The sequence below is a fragment of the Entelurus aequoreus genome, linkage group LG21 (genome assembly GCF_033978785.1).
Source record: "Entelurus aequoreus isolate RoL-2023_Sb linkage group LG21, RoL_Eaeq_v1.1, whole genome shotgun sequence".
NCBI classification, from domain to species: domain Eukaryota; kingdom Metazoa; phylum Chordata; class Actinopteri; order Syngnathiformes; family Syngnathidae; genus Entelurus; species Entelurus aequoreus.
The window spans coordinates 12,683,720-12,701,197 of record NC_084751.1 but is presented as its reverse complement, the minus strand read 5'-3'; the positions used below and the strand labels follow the sequence as shown (position 1 = coordinate 12,701,197).

Sequence of the window (17,478 nt, the reverse complement as noted above, 5' to 3'; positions counted from 1 at the left end):
TATAAAAAAAAAAAAAAAAAAAGGAAAGGAAACTCCGCCTACTTTTCCAGATAAAGTTACATGTGGACCAAATGGAGCAAACACAACAAGCACACTGGCACATTTATTCATCTGGTGAATATTTCTCCGTGTGATTCAGCACATTCACAGTCTGCTCTCATTTTACAGTTTTTGCTCCAGTATTGCACGAGTACCTAATGCTGTGGCCAATGAGTGTGTTTTAACAATACAAGTACATCAAGTATTTTACAAAATAATTACACGTTTCATTTCATAGAGCGTAAATGTACAAAAAAATACTGAAAAGTAAGTCAGAACTTGCATGCGAATGTGGTTTTATTCATGTTTACAGTATTTAGTACTACAGTGTATATATACACATTTTTTAAATATACTTAACCTGATACTATTATTATATTTAGAATAATGCTATACTGACATGAAATATATTAAATTCCAAATTTTTTTCTTCCCAATTATTGCAAAAATGTATACTAAACTGTATATGTATGCTTTTTTTTTTTTTAAACTTAAAAACATTGCTAAAATCCATCCATCCATTTCCTACCGCTTGTCCCCTTCGGCATCGCAGGGGGTGCTGGAGCCAATCGTTTTATTATATTTTTAATATGAATATAAACTGTAAACTTATTAAAATATCATGATAAAATAGTATTTGCACAAATGTAAAAATGTTGCCTTTAAACAAAAGAAAATACTGGTCCTACCAGGCATGTGATTTGACCACAATGAAAAAGACTGAAAAAATTTCCGGGGGTCTGGGGGACGAAGGCCCCCAGCCAGGTCCAGGCCCCCCGAAGCGCCTGGTTTTTCACCAATTTAACATGCTAAAATTAACAAAGACAGCACCATTTGAAGAAAATATTTTAGTGTTTAAAGACATGAAAACATCATTAATAGAACATACATAACCCAATTATCCTAATGAATCACTGTATATGGTTCAGTCCCAACAGTATTTAGTCACTAATATTTACATCTTGTGTTCATTTCACATCCACAGGTGTCACATTGATCAGTGTTATTATCTACAGTTTATTTACAGTATTACCACATTACTTCAGTTCATGTAATGTAATGTAAACATTTAATTATTTTCGCCAAAATAGGATATACATTTATGACAACAATTAAACATGTTTAGTATTGTTTACTCATATTTGAAAATAGGAAATAATAATAATGTGAGGACACGGATATATTGCATGAAACAAGTGTGAAAATATTTACCTCCAAGATTGTTACACCACTGACAATAGTTTCAACAGACTACATAAGAACTTAATATTACAAAATAGTATTATATGCAAATTTATTTCAAATAAATTGTTAACTGGAATCAATAATGCGACTCTTTGAATTTCTGTAATTTCATAATATATTTTCACGTGGCTTTTTATTTTTAGAAAAACCCATTTATATTTCGCAAAGCAATAATTGGTTAATATTTAAAACAAACATGCGTATTTCGCAAGCAAATATTTTTTAGCTTACCTCATTATTAACAACCCTGTCTGCAACTGAAGTGGGTGGATCTTTCCTCTCCATGTCTACGGCAGTTGTCGATGTAAACAAAAGATGAAGTCCGTAAGGTTTGCTCACTTTCGGTTGACGTCCAAAAGTACCAGCTAGTGAAAAGTTTGTTTTCCTTGCTTCAAGTTGTTTCATATGTTTTTGGCGTTTCGCATGTACTTCCAAAGCCTTGAAACCTCGCGATCCATAGTCAATATTATCATGACACCACGTGCACAAAACCTTTCCGGGACCATCGATTTTCCGAATAAAATCACCGAACAAAGTCGTAACTTTCTTCTTCCCAACAGTATCAGTGATTTCCCTTTCCATCCAGTCCCATCGGAACTTATTTTTGACATGTTTATCAATTTCTTTTACTCGTAAAGCGTCCTTTCTCTCGAGAACCGACATTGTTTACATATAGAAAATGGCCGTAGTAACCATTATGAATGATGACGTTATTAACGTCATCATTCATAACAGATGTCCTGATTGGTCACAAGGAATATATCGACCAATCAACTACGGCGTAATATAAACTACGTCTCGAATCTTGATTTAGGGTCGGAAAAAAAACGGAAAAACGGGAGATAATTTTTTTTTTTCCCCCCGAGATTAAAAAAGACGGAATTCCGACTTTAGACGGAAAAATAACATGCCTGTCCTACTAAAGAATGGTGGCTATTTTTTAACATTATTCTATTAGCTTTACAGAAGACTGAAATATTTGTAACAATTAAATTGATTATTGTAGTCCAAGTACAATTATAGTACTTAATTTTACTACTGTGTATAACATACATGCGGTGATTTGAAAAGGGTAAGATTAATAATTGCTATAAAATAATTAATTTATCGTAATAATGTACTTTACTTTTTAGAATGTACATAATTGACCAACATTTATTATTGTCATTTTCCTCACTGATTGGCTGAGAGAAATCACATGCATCCTTATCGTGATGTAAAATAATGAATCAAATGCTTTAGTGCGGTGGTTCTTAAACTTTTTTCACCAAAAACCACCTCAGAAAAATCTCGGTTCTCCAAGTACCACCATAATGACATTAAAATACAGTAGTATAGTAGACCTAAGTATTCATTAAGTACCACCATAATGACATTAAAATACAGTAGTATAGTAGACCTAAGTATTTATTAAGTACCACCATAATGACATTAAAATACAGTAGTATAGTAGACCTAAGTATTTATTAAGTACCACCATAATGACAACATTAAAATACAGTAGTGTAGTAGACCTAAGTATTCATTAAGTACCACCATAATGACATTAAAATACAGTAGTATAGTAGACCTAAGTATTTATTAAGTACCACCATAATGACAACATTAAAATACAGTAGTGTAGTAGACCTAAGTATTCATCAAGTACCACCATAATGACCAACATTGAAATACAGTAGTGTAGTAGACCTAAGTATTCATCAAGTATCACCATAATGACAACATTAATAAATAGTAGTGTAGTAGGCCTAAGTATTCATTAAGTACCACCTTAATGAAAACATTAAAATACAGTAGTGTAGTAGACCTAAGTATTCATTAAGTACCACCATAATGACATTAAAATACAGTAGTGTAGTAGACCTAAGTATTCATTAAGTACCACCATAATGACAACATTAAAATACAGTAGTGTAGTAGACCTAAGTATTCATTAAGTACCACCATAATGACAACATTAAAATACAGTAGTGTAGTAGACCTAAGTATTCATCAAGTACCACCATAATGACAACATTAATATATAGTAGTGTAGTAGACCTAAGTATTCATCAAGTACCACCTTAATGAAAACATTAAAATACAGTAGTGTAGTAGACCTAAGTATTCATCAAGTACCACCATAATGACATTAAAATACAGTAGTATAGTAGACCTAAGTATTCATCAAGTACCACCATAATGACAAAAAATAAAATACAGTAGTGTAGTAGACCTAAGAATTAAGTCCTACCATAATGACATTAAAATACAGTAGTGTAGTAGGCCTAAGATATTCATCAAGTACCACCATAATGACAACATTAAAATACAGTAGTGTAGTAAACCTGAGTATTAATTAAGTACCACCATAATGACATTAAAATACAGTAGTGTAGTAGACCTAAGTATTCATCAAGTACCACCATAATGACCAACATTAGATACCGTAGATAGATAAGATACCGTAAATAGATAGATATATACTATCTATATATACACACACACACATACATATATATATATATATATATTGCTTTATGTGTATGTATATATGTACCAGTTTTAGAATCACTGCTTTAGTGTCATTATATGTATACTATTGATTTACCAAAAATACCTTTTTTGAATTTACATAACTTCTTCATTATTATACTTTTTCTCACAGATAGGCTGGAGGAAATCAAATGCTTCCTCATAGTATGCCATGTGGCGTCCATCTTGATTTGTTACCTTTGCTCAATGAGTTGAAAGCAGATCTAACAAACGGTCAAATGTTCCCTGGTGGTTGTGAGCGGTATCGGTGATTGGGTCATTGGACGCTCGTTCAGTGCTTCTGAGGCGATGTCATGACATCGCGGCTGCATCATTGCTTTTCTCGTCCGTGATGTCACCTTTGCGTTTCATGTCAAAAAAGTTGAATATTTGTGATAAAATGAAAAACATTAATAAAATGAAATGTTTTCAGACCTTGGAGGTGAAATGGAGATCCTTCAGGTGATGGCCGTCTCTGCCGCAGTCATCAGCAGCAGCTTGGCGTCACCGCTCGCTTTTTACAGCTCGACCGAGGGCAGCGCCGACGTGGATGACCTCTACAACGTCACCTCCTCTCTTCCCACAAACAGCGTTTCTTGGGATCAGTACTACCAGACAACACCTGCTGGCCCCGCCCAGCAGGAAGCAGACTTCCTGAGCAGGATGGTGGACTTTCTGGAGGACAACATGCTCCTTATCCTCGTCTTAGCCTCTCTGCTTTTCCTCGTTTTGCTCATCGTGTGCGGCGCGGTGGTCCTGAGTCGGCGGCATAAGGTCAACGCCTACTACCCGTCCTCTTTCCCGTCCAAAATGTACGTGGACCTAAGGGACAAGACCGGAGGCGCTCGCCTCTTTTATGAGCTGCCAGAGAAAGCGGAAGCCAGGCGGGAGAGCGAGCTGGTGGACTCTCACAAGCAGCTCCAGGCAGACATCATGAAGGCTGCCAAGAGTCTGAGGACGCCAATAAAAACTGCAGAGGGAGCCGGCATTCCTGAGGACAAACCAGACGGAGACGTGATCCCGGATGAGGAGCAGCAGCCAAGTCCTGCTGAGGAGGAGGACGCGTGTGAGGCAGCTGCAGCGGCCCATTTGAAGGCGGCGAGGAGTCTGCGGCCTGCGTCTTTGCATCTTCACAATGACTCGGCGACGCTGCAACTCATCGCGGGGGAGAAAACCGCCTTCTAAACAAACTTTTACAGCCAGACCAGACCGCTTCTTTATCTGTTAGGCTAATGGACGCACCCTCGGAAAAAGAGTGGAAGTAGCTGCAAAGAGCATGGGTTTCCGTCAGCGAAGGATTATGGGTATCTTGCCATCTTGTGTGTCGTAACTTTCTTTATTAGCCTGCGGCAGTTTTCTAAATATTATTCGCACTTTTGCTGCGACAATGTCGTCAACTTCGGGAAATTTGAAAGAGGGCGTGAAAGTTTCCTACAGACAGACGTTAGATGAGGTTTGCAAAGCCAGGTATTTACTGAAATTGAGGGATATTGGTGATAAAATATCTGTATAAGATGAAAATGGGAAAAGGCGAATGGACCCCTGATTTGGAATCTTACCTTGATATAAGTTACCCGGACATGGTCAACTATTTGGTGAACAATGTAAGTGCCTATACTCTGGATGAGCTCAAGGGCTACAAGTCGCTGGAAGCATACAATTACTTTGTTTGTGGATGGGTACAGGAAATTAAACTGGCTATAAAAGGAAGATAAATGTGTGCTCATCGCTTGTGATGTTATCCATTCTGGGTGGGTAACATAATAAAGGTAGGATCTTTTTCTTAATATTAATAAACAATAGAGATGTTCGATAATGGCTTTTTTGCAGATATCCGATATTGTCCAACTCTTAATTACCGATACCAACCGATACATACAGTCGTGGAATTAACACATTATTATGCCTAATTTTGTTGTGATGCCCCGCTGGATGCATTAAACAATGTAACAAGGTTTTCCAAAATAAATCAACTCAAGTTATGGAAAAAAATGCCAACATGGCACTGCCATATTTATTATTGAAGTCACAAAGTGCATTATTTTTTGTAACATGCCTCAAAACAGCAGCTTGGAATTTGGGACATGCTCTCCCTGAGAGAGCATGAGGAGGTTGAGGTGGGCGGGGTGTATATTGTAGCGTCCCGGAAGAGTTAGTGCTGCAAGGGGTTCTGGGTATTTGTTCTGTTGTGTTTATGTTGTGTTACGGTGCAGATGTTCTCCTGAAATGTGTTTGTCATTCTTGTTTGGTGTGGGCTCACAGTGTGGCGCATATTTGTAACAGTGTTAAAGTTGTTTATACGGCTACCCTCAGTGTGACCTGTATGGCTGTTGACCAAGTATGTGTGGCATTCACTTGTGTGTGTGCAAAACCGTAGATATTATGTGACTGGGCCGGCACGCAAAGGCAGTGCCTTTAAGGTTTATTGGCGCTCTGGACTTCTCCCTACATCCGTGTACACAGCGGCGTTTTAAAAAGTCATACATTTTACTTTGTGAAAGTGATACCGATAATTTCCGATATTACATTTTAAAGCATTTATCGGACTGCCGATATTATCGGACATCTCTAATAAACAACAACTGTGTAAGACTAATAAACACATTCAATCACAATATTCAATGACTATATAACAGACTTTATCATCAACAAGGAAAATTAATTAAAGTTATTAAAGTACCAATGATTGTCACACACACACTAGGTGTGGTGAAATTTGTCCTCTGCATTTGACCCATCCCCTTGTTCACCCCCTGAGAGGTGAGGGGAGCAGTGGGCAGCAGCGGTGCCGCGCCCGGGAATCATTTTTGGTGATTTAACCCCCAATTCCAACCCTTGATGCGGAGTGCCAAACAGGGAGGTAATGGGTCCCATTTTTTATAGTCTTTGGTATGATTCGGCTGGGGTTTAAACTCACAACCTACCGATCTCAGGGCGGACACTCTAACCACTAGGCCACTGAGTAGGTTAAAAACATCATCATTACCTGCTACAAAATGATTAGAGCAAACTTTAGTGTCGTTTTGCTGGATCGGGAGTAAATCCAGCTCGATTAGATTCTAGCCAGCCACAGGTTGCGTTTTTTTTTGCCTGCTTAACAATAACCTTAGGAATGTTGCAGTACTTTGGGGCTCCTTGTCCTGAATTCGCTCAGTTTCTACAACCCCGCACGACGCACGTCTGACCCGTTTTGCACAAAAATAACTAAATAGAGGCGTGCTTGGTTAAAAGTGTTTGCATACACGCTTTGCTTAATTTTGACACAAGATGGCGTACGTCATCGGAAGCCTATTTATTGGTGAATACGCCTGTGTCAAATCTGCACTACACAGCACTTTGTATTGTTGGAAGTGTGTTGGCCAAAAGTCATTCTGATCCATCGTCTATCGAAAAGCAAAATCATGAGTCTATTTCATAAGACTATATTTTCAGGTGAGTTTTATTAATATTTTTCCAGGTGCTTCATATTCTTAACACTTGTTACTCCTTGGCCGTTAACATCCAGCCTTTACAAGAAGCAGCGTAACATATAATTGCTAGCCACTTAACAAGCTTCCATTGTGCGTTTGCGTGACAGGCTAACCATACAGTAGGATAATAAAGGGCGTTACTTAGCTATATATTGCAGGAAGTGCTATTTCTTCTCAGCAGAAAAAAGGATTCTTTTAATTAGCAGCGCTGACTGCCACCTGCTGGTCGTCATGCTGCTTAAGGCGGTAGTCGGCCAGGGCGGCCTTGATGGCGTCCTCTGCGAGCACTGCGGAGACAAAAGACGTGACCACCGTGATGATAAACGTAGGCCGTGTTCACACTACAGATCAACTCCCATTTATTTGCCCACATACAACCTGTATCAAATTTGTTCATGTCAATGTGAACAGTGCAATTCCGAAGTTTTCATATCTAATTCAGGCCTCTTTCGTATGTGGATATAAATCCGATACGATGCGTCCTCAATGTGAACGCTCATGCGCTCATCCGACCAGAACCTCATAAGCGTCACAAGTATTCGGCAAAATAGACGGTTACAAAATAAATAGTTGATAACGGAGCAAAAAAACAGGGGAAATAATGTGTTTTAAGAACTTACATGAAAGTTCCACGACTCCTGTCTCCGACTGCTCGCCCATACAATTGCTTTACAAGCAGACATCGAAGAAAAATATAACGTAAAACTGCCAAAGCCAAAATACTTGTCCTCTTCTTAATCTCCTACATGTAATACATTGGTTCGGAAAATGTTGACTTTGATAGCACAAATTACCACAAATGTGCCTTCTTAGTGTTTGCCAAACACAGCAATGCGTGCGACGCCATGATGTCATGTCTGGAGTGCGGGTCAGATTGCATTCACATTAGAAATAATTTTTTTATCTTTTTTTTTTTTTGTAATGTGAACGGCCACTAAAAACATCAGATTTGACAAAAAAAATCAGATTTGGACATCTGACCCTGCAGTGTGAACATTGATCATGTTGCAGATAAGTTAACTTACTGGAGCAGTGAAGTTTCACAGGTGGGAGACTGAGCTCTTTGGCGATGTCCACGTTCCTTATCATTAGGGCTTCATCCACCTGGAACCAGATTAAATTTGTACACAGAGACCACATGAACATTCCAGTCTAGAGCAAAAAAAACCGGTTAGATTGTGTGTGACTCACAGATTTTCCCTTCACCCACTCGGTGGCCAGAGAGCTTGAGGCAATGGCAGAACCGCAGCCAAATGTTTTGAACCTGGCGTCCACGATCTTGCCATCGTCGTCCACCTCAATCTGGTCGAGACAATCATGAAAAGACTTTAATTAACATGGTCAAATGTGCTTTACGACATGAACAGGGGTCACAAAAGTTCACAACAAATAGAAAATGTCTGATGATAATGTCAATGAGGGATTTTTAATCACTGCTATATTGAAATTGTAACTAATATTGATACTGTTGTTGATAATATTCATTTTTGTTTTACTACATTTGGTTTGTTCTGTGTCGTGTTTGTGTCTCCTCTCAATTGCTCTGTTTATTGCAGTTCTGAGTGTTGCTGGGTCAGGTTTGGTTTTGGAATTGGATTGCATTGTTATGGTATTGCTGTGTATTGTTTTGTTGGATTGATTAATCCATTTTTTTTTTTTTTAATAAAAATATATTTTAAATAAATACATTTTAAAATTAAAAAAAAAAAAAATTATTTTAAATAAATTTAAAAAATCGATTTTTTTTGAAAATGAGAATCGATTCTGAATCGCACAACGTGAGAATCGCGATTCAAATTCGAATCGATTTTTTCCCACACCCATAGTATATATGTATATTGTGACAAACCTGCAGCTTCATTACATCTCCACAGGCGGGGGCCCCCACCAAACCAGTGCCGACCTTCCTGGAGTTTTTGTCCAAGTTTCCCACATTCCTCGGGTTCTCATAGTGGTCCACCACCTGAAACACAGGAAAAAATACATCATACAACGGAATCCTCCATTTGTTGAATCCATACGTCAAGTTGCTTTCTGTCTTCAGCTAAGTAGGAGCTTGCCGGCCACTGTTTACACAAATGCGTGTTTTCAGCCTTGCGTAAGGGACAATGAATTAAACTGATTAGGACAGGATTTGTCATAGCAACTGCAGCTTCCGGTCACCTTCCTCTCTTTTCTGCCAAGTCACTCTGACCAATGCAGTATTATACTACTCCTGCATATTATCCATATAATAGTACAATTATTACAACATGTTTCGTTGTTGGATAAGCTGTGCTTTTTGGATAGTTAAGTATACATTACAAATGTGCAACACATGTTAAGTTTTTGGTGTTAATGTCCATTTAGGGGACTATGGGTACTTGGGACTTATGATTACCAATGAATGTCACACACACACTAGGTGTGGTGAAATTAACCTCTGCATTTGACCCATCCCCTTGTTCACCCCATGGGAGGTGAGGGGAGCAGTGAGCAGCAGCGGTGGCTGCGCCCCAGAATCATTTTGGTGATTCAACCACCAATTCCAACCCTTGATGCTTAGTGCTAAGCAGGGAGGTAATGGGTCCTATTTTTATAGTCTTTGGTAAGACTCAGCCGGGGTTTGAACTCACGACCTACCGATCTCAGGGCGGACACTAACCACAAGGCCACTGAGCAGGTCACTAAACATGTATTTTAAACAGAAAACAACATAAACCAACGGTTCTATGAAATTACAAGGTGACATAACGTGTGCATGTTACATCAGGCTGGAGACCTTTGAAGGTTAAAGCAGCATCCACAATTAACAATAACAACATATATGTGGGACAAGCGGTAGAAAATGGACGGATGTCATAACAATTTGTGTTGATAAACTTTTCAGTTTTCAGTCTTAACCTCCAAGTAAGCAGCAGGTTTGGCTTCGTGTTACGTTTTGCTTTTTGCGTTAACGTCAAACACAAACAAACATAGCAACTTTATTTACAAAACAAGGTCAGCTAATGTGACACTTGTTGTCATTAGCTAGCTGTTAGCTAACGTACACACCGTCGCCATTAAGTAGTTTTTTTTTTTTTTTTTTTAAAGATAAAAAGCTGGTTTACCTTCTCGTGGTAGAAGCACTGGGAGAAGAACTCCGGAACAGAGAGCCTCCTGGAGAGCAAAGTTAGAGGACTTATGAGGCATTTTTTGACCAGAGTGGCCGCCATCGTACTGCAGTGTGGAACAACAAGAGTAGTGAAGACAAGTGACGCAGTTTCAAAGAAAGCGGCTCCGTACAAGCTTCGGAGTCTACGTCACAGCAAAGGGGGCGTGGCTTTATAGTGTACTGCGCATGTCAGGAGTTTCACAACATTCGGTAATCAATGTAATCATAGACATCTTATAAGTAGACGCAGCGTCGAGCGCCACTGCCCACTGGCGCTGACGAGACGCGAGGCCGCCATCTTGGAGTGGTGATCCGCTCCACTCAGTGCAATTCATTTTGGCAGCAGCAATGAACTGTCAGCGCATTTAATTCATCTTACCTCACTGAATACCACTGATTTTCACGCGTTTTTTGGTCATACGTGTAGCTATGATAAAGGACACATGTTTTGGAGTGTTTTATTATTCATAGTTTGCTCGACAGTAATAGGATATTCTTATATGCTATAAGTCAGTGTTTTTCAACCTTTTTTGAGCCAAGGCACATTTTTGGCGTTTAAAAAATGCGGAGGCACACCAACAGCAGAAATCATTAAAAAACGAAACTCAGTTGACAGTAAAGAGTCGTTGTCGCAATTATTGGATATGACTTAAGTTTAAAGCATGCAAGCATGCGTTACTATAGCTCTTGTCTCAATAGGTGTACTGCAGTGACGTGCGGTGAGGTTCGTGGCTGGTGAGGCACTGACTTCATCACAGTCAGATTTACAAACATATGAACCCTAAAGAGTATCTTATTCACCATTTGATTGGCAGCAGTTAACGAGTTGTGTTTAAAAGGTCATACCAGCATTCTTCCCTGCTTGGCACTCAGCTTTAAGGGTTGGAATTGGGGGTTAAATCACCAAAAATGATTCCCGGACGCGGCGCCGCTGCTCCCCTCACCTCCTAGGGCAGGGGTCACCAACCTTTTTGAAACCAAGAGCTACTTCTTGGGTACTGATTAATGCGAAGGGCTACCAGTTTGATACACACTTAAATAAATTGCCAGAAATAGCCAATTTGCTCAATTTACCTTTAACTCTATGTTATTATTAATAATTAATGATATTTACACTTAATTGAACGGTTTAAAAGAAGAGAAAACACACAAAAAATGACAATTAAATTTTGAAACATAGTTTATCTTCAATTTCGACTCTTTAAAATTCAAAATTCAACCAAAAAAAAGAAGAGAAAAACTAGCTAATTCGAATATTTTTGAAAAAATTAAAAAAAGAATTTATGGAACATCATTAGTAATTTTTCCTGATTAAGATTAATTTTAGAATTTTGATGACATGTTTTAAATAGGTTAAAATTCGATCTGCACTTTGTTAGAATATATAACAAATTGGACCAAGCTATATTTCTAACAAAGACAAATACTTATTTCTTCTATATTTTCCAGAACAAACATTTTCAAAGAAATTCAAAAGACTTTGAAATAAGATTTAAATTTGATTCTACAGATTTTCTAGATTTGCCAGAATCATTTTTTTGAATTTTAATCATAATAAGTTTGAAGAAATATTTCACAAATATTCTTCGTCGAAAAAACAGAAGCTAAAATGAAGAATTAAATTAAAATGTATTTATTATTCTTTACAATAAAAAAAATAAATTTACTTGAACATTGATTTAAATTGTCAGGAAAGAAGAGGAAGGAATTTAAAAGGTAAAAATGTATATGTGTTTAAAAATCCTAAAATCATTTTTAAGGTTGTATTTTTTCTCTAAAATTGTCTTTCTGAAAGTTATAAGAAGCAAAGTAAAAAAATTAATGAATTTATTTAAACAAGTGAAGACCAAGTCTTTAAAATATTTTCTTGGATTTTCAAATTCTATTTGAGTTTTGTCTCTCTTAGAATTAAAAATGTCGGGCAAAGCGAGACCAGCTTGCTAGTAAATAAATAACATTTAAAAAATAGAGGCAGCTCACTGGTAAGTGCTGCTATTTGAGCTATTTTTAGAACAGGCCAGCGGGCTACTCATCTGGTCCTTACGGGCTACCTGGTGCCCGCGGGCACCGCGTTGGTGACCCCTGTCCTAGGGGGTGAACAAGGGGATGGGTCAAATGCAGAGGACAAATTTCATTACACCTAGTGTGTGTGACAATCATTGGTACTTTAACTTAACTTTAACTTTACACATACAAACTGTAGCACACAAAAAAGCACATTTAATAAAAAAAAAATGTTATTATGGTCTTACCTTTACTTACAAATGACGTCCATGCGCCGCTGTTGTGCCGGATAATGCACCCCCGCCGTAGAATGCACCCCCTGACGGGAGTGTTGTATCAACTAAAGCCCACACTTAAAGTTTCCACGTGCAAGATTGAATCTATTAAAAAAAGTTATTTAATAAGAAGCCAAAAAGTGCAAAAACAATAATGTTCGTGTTGGAGGAGTTGTTTTTCAGTTGTTTTTATCCGTCTTTGTGTGGACATTGTTGATTGTCATGTCATGTTCGGATGTACATTGTCTTTGCTCCACAGTAAGTCTTTGCTGTCGTCCAGCATTCTGTTTTTGTTTACTTTGTAGCCAGTTCAGTTTTAGTTTTGTTCTGCATAGCCTTCCCTGAGCTCCAATGCCTTTTCTTAGGGGCACTCACCTTTTGTTTATTTTTGGTTTAAGCATTAGACAGCTTTTTTACCTACACACTGCCTCCCGCTGTTTCCGACATCTACAAAGCAAATAGCTACCGGCTGCCACCTACTGATATGGAAGAGTATTACACGGTTACTCTGCCGAGCTCTAGACAGCACCGACACTCAACAACAACACATCATTTGCAGACTCTAATTACTGCTTTGCAAAAAATATTTTTAACCCAAATAGGTGAAATTAGATTATCTCCCACGGCACACCAGACTGTATCCCACGGCACACTAGCTATAAGTGACCAGACGTCCGAGATCAAAACTGGGAATATAATCCCAGAGAAAGGGGGGAAAAACGGTCAAATTGAAGAAACAATATGATGAGGTTATATATACATGCGTATATCCTACACAAACAATGTATGAATACATTAGATATCTATATATCTTAGGGACCTATAGACTGTATCTCTGTTGCTGTTTATTCGGTCTTGACACTTTGTATTGATATTTTGTATTACATTATTCCCTTAAATGATAATGTTTACAGTGATTGTTTTGTATGTATTTTTTATGTATGTCGCTTTGGATAAAAGTCCCACACATTTCACGAAGGTGGGCTACACAAAATTGGGTTGTAAAAGCTCAACTAAATTTAGACTTGTATAATACTGTATAGCAGGGGTGTCAAACTCATTTTAAATGGGGGGCCACATGGAGAAAAATCTACTCCCAAGTGGGCCGGACCGGTAAAATCACGGCACGATAACTTAAAAATAAAGACAACTTCAGTGAACAATGGGAGACCGGGCTTTCTGCTCCGCTGCTCCTAGTCTGTGGAACACTCTCCCTGACCACCTGAGGGCACCACAGACTGTGGATGCTTTTAAAAAAGGCTTAAAAACCCTTCTTTTTAAAAAAGCCTTTTTTTTTTTTTTTTTTTAGATATATGCATACTAGTTTTAGCTATTTAGCTGTTCTAGTTTTTATTTATTTTTTATTATCTTTTTATTTTTTCTAATTTATTTATTTATTTTATTTTATTTTTTTAATACACTGTAGCACTTTGAGGTTGTTTACTCTATGTAAAGTGCTTTTTACAAATCAAATCTATTATTATTATTATTATTAAAAAAATAATATAAAAACCTAATTACAGGATGTTATTTATGTAGTTTGCTTACATCGTGTAGTATATTTTTTTTATTTTTTTACATATGTAGCATAATCTAGAAAGACACAAATAATTGCTATTGTGACATCTAGTGGACACAATTAAAACAGCAGTTTCTTTCATTCAAAAATTTCGGCTCATTTTTATACTTAGTAAACTCATCCCGCGGGCCGGATAAAACCTGTTCACGGGCCTGATCCGGCCCACGGGCCTTACGTTTGACACCCCTGCTGTATAGCCACTGTCCTTCTGATTGTCTAGTTAGCTAACATATATTACCCCCCCACCCCCCTGCACAATCCGGACTGTGGTCCTAACTTTGACCCCTGTTGGCTTTTACGAATCGTAATTTATAATATTTACTATATATTACTACTTCTTTTTTCTGCTGATGCCATTTTTAACCTTCAAAGACTTCAACCAGTCTTTATATTGTACACACATGAAAGACATCAGGAAGTTTCTCTCTCACCCTGCTGGAGCACATTTCCAAGCTTTGGGAGAGCACTACACACCTTTTTAAAAACCTAGTAAGTGTTTTTAGTGAGGATTAATCAAGGGTGATACCCAATACTATAATACCCAATTCTATAAGAATATAGGAAAGCTTTGTTTTTTCTTTGTTCACATGGCTCCATCTGAGTAAGGCAGAATTATATTTGCACCAAATAAATTCAGTCTGTGCGGCTTTCGGTCAGGCACTGCCCAGGAAACAAGAAGTGGGAAGTTGCACAGTTGGATGGGAGTCAGCAAAAAAAAAATGTAAGTCGGGATCACTTCTGATCGCATCGAGACACAAAAAAGTGAGTACTTTTCTTTGATGAAGCGTACTGATCCTGTCTTGTGTGTGACGTCCACAGACGGTGTTTGTGTGAATATTCCAGGAGACTGGCCGAGATGAGTGTGGATTACAGAGAATACGATGATTACACTGCGGAGAACGAGACCGAGAAAAACTTCACCAAATTCGGCCCGCTGAACTTCAGCGGTCCTCGGTCTGCTTTCACATCTCTTCTGGTGGCTTTCAACGTCGTTATTTGTGTCGTGGGCCTGGCGGGGAACTCGCTGGTGATCTGGATCTGTGGATGGAAGATGAAAAGAACCGTCCCCACCACTTGGTACATGAGCCTGGCCATCTCCAACTTGCTGTTTTGCATCTTCCTGCCCCTGGAACTGATCTACATGATGACCTCGCACTGGCCCTTTGGACTGGTGCTGTGTAAGCTCATGTCCTCCGCTCTGTTCCTCAACATGTACAGCAGCGTCTTTCTCTTGGTTCTGATCAGCGTCGATCGCTGCGTGGTGGCGTCCTTTCCCGTGTGGTCGCGCAACCACCGCACGGTGCGGCGGGCCTCTGCGCTCGTGGTCCTCACCTGGCTCCTCTCGGCGCTCCTGACCTTGCCCTCGCTGATCCACCGGAGCACCGCCCCGCACGGAGCCGTCACCCTGTGCGTCATGCATTACGCCGACGTGCCCGGACACAAGGCGGTGGTGCTCACTCGCTTCACCTGCGGGTTCCTGCTCCCTTTCCTCGCCATCGTACTGTGCAGCACGGTGCTCGGCGCCAAGCTAAGAGGCATGAGCATCAAGTCCACCAAGCCCTACAAGATCATGGCGGCGCTCATCTTGTGCTTTTTTGTCTGCTGGGTTCCTTACCACACGTTTGTCCTCCTGGAGATACACATGAAGTCCCGCACCCTGGAGAGTTTTCGCACCGGGATGAAAGTAGGGGTGACTCTGGCGGCCTCAAACAGCTTCGTAGCCCCGGTTCTCTACATTTTCGTCGGAAACGATTTCAGTCAAATCCTGAGGAGCTCGCTGACGCAGAGGTTTGAGTCGGTGATGGCGGAGGATTTTCGTACCGGAGGCCTCGGTTCCTGGCGGGATCAGCCGCAGCAAGCTGTTTGATTGGACGCACAAAACATGTCAGTCATTGGGATGGTTCCATGATTCTTAGTATTCCTTCTGTAAAACAAATTGTTTTGGTGAAATACATAGTATTAACCTAACCCGGGGGTCTGCAACCCGCGGCTCTAGAGCCTCTAAAGAGGTCTTTAGCGCCGTAAAATCTATGACGGGGGAAACATATATTTTTAGTTTTAATATGGTTTCTTTAGAAGGACAAACCTGACACAAACCGTCCTAATTGTTAGCAATCCCACTGTTTAAATTAAACATGCTTCACTGATTAGAGTATTTGGCGAGCGCCGTTTTGTCCTGCAAATTTTGGCGGTCCTTGAACTCACCGTAGTTTGTTTACATGTTTCTCTGATGCTGCCACTCCTTTGTCTCATTTTGTCCACCAAACGTTTTTTACTGTGCGTGAACACACACAGGTGAGCTTTGTTGATGTTATCGACATGTGTGGAGTGCTAATCAGGCATATTTGGTCAGTGCATGACTGCAAGCTAATCGATGCTAACATGCTATTTAGGCTAGCTGTATGTACATATTCCATCATTATGCCTCCTTTGGAGGTATATCTGAGATCATTAAATTTCCTTTACTTATCTCCTCTGTGTATTTAATTTATATCTGCATGTCGCATGACACATTACACATTATATGTAATATTGGCTGCATTTCTTATAGTTGTTTGTGTACCATGTTGTTCCAGACCACAGCAAACGCTACCCGGCTTGCAAAGATTGTAAGAAATCCATTGGAAGAACACACACACTCATCCATACTTTAGCCATTCTAAGACAGTCATTTCCAGGATTTATCTCACCGTCTGAGAGGCCTCTGTTTTATTAATGTTTTCCAATGTTGTAAAAATGTGTAGAATAAATATTACATTTCAACATTTATGTTAACGAAGATTTGTGTCAGCCGACACATCGTCATTTAATTAGTAGGCTATTATAGCTAATATAGACACTTATATAATGTGTTGCCTTCATAATAAGACCTATATAAGGCTTTTAACTTTTTGCAGCTCCAGGCAGATAATTTTTTTTCCTTCAACATTTTGGGTTGCCGACCCCTGACCTAACCTCAATCCTTTGGTGCCCCTTCAACTTAATTGTGAAAAGATGCTGTTTCCAATCAATAGTGTTTAATTTTTATACTCCAGCCACTCTCTTCCTCATCCGACACGGATCACATGACGTCACAAAAACACGGTCTGAAAGAGATCATGATTTTACTCATCAGTTTAACAGCAACAGCATCTTCCATTTTTAAAATAATTGTGTTCATGAAAATATATTTTTTCCCGCATGCGTACTAGGTCGCGTTGCGCCGACGGACGGAAGGGT

General features: G+C 39.1%; 3 protein-coding genes across 4 annotated transcripts in view; 2 read left to right on the top strand and 1 right to left on the bottom strand.

Annotated features, from left to right (window-relative positions):
- LOC133638917 (transmembrane protein 119-like) overlaps window positions 1-5,346 on the top strand; it is a 5,776-nt gene extending 430 nt beyond the window's left edge. The window contains exon 2 of the mRNA XM_062031959.1: window positions 4,232-5,346. Coding sequence (XP_061887943.1) covers window positions 4,246-4,983 — 738 coding nt within the window. The 5' untranslated portion in view covers window positions 4,232-4,245 and the 3' untranslated portion in view covers window positions 4,984-5,346. The remainder of the gene's footprint in view (window positions 1-4,231) is intronic.
- Window positions 5,347-7,219: 1,873 nt separating this feature from the next.
- LOC133638916 (iron-sulfur cluster assembly scaffold protein IscU-like) lies at window positions 7,220-10,552 on the bottom strand. Its single transcript, XM_062031958.1, has 5 exons — window positions 10,358-10,552; window positions 9,118-9,231; window positions 8,460-8,570; window positions 8,294-8,372; window positions 7,220-7,555 (listed from the first exon to the last, which is right to left on the bottom strand). The coding sequence occupies exons 1-5, from the start codon at window positions 10,460-10,462 to the stop codon at window positions 7,464-7,466; spliced, it is 501 nt and encodes a 166-aa protein (XP_061887942.1). The 5' UTR covers window positions 10,463-10,552; the 3' UTR covers window positions 7,220-7,463.
- Window positions 10,553-14,708: 4,156 nt separating this feature from the next.
- On the top strand, window positions 14,709-17,465 carry LOC133638915 (C3a anaphylatoxin chemotactic receptor-like). 2 transcript variants are annotated; one of them, XM_062031956.1, is made up of 2 exons: window positions 14,709-14,980; window positions 15,079-17,465. In XM_062031956.1, exons 1-2 carry the CDS (start codon window positions 14,958-14,960, stop codon window positions 16,124-16,126), a joined length of 1,071 nt encoding a protein of 356 aa, XP_061887940.1. In that variant the 5' UTR covers window positions 14,709-14,957; the 3' UTR covers window positions 16,127-17,465. The 2 variants fall into 2 exon arrangements, with proteins under 2 accessions (XP_061887940.1, XP_061887941.1); XM_062031957.1 differs by having other exon boundaries at window positions 14,709-15,021; window positions 15,103-17,465.
- Window positions 17,466-17,478: the final 13 nt, after the last annotated feature.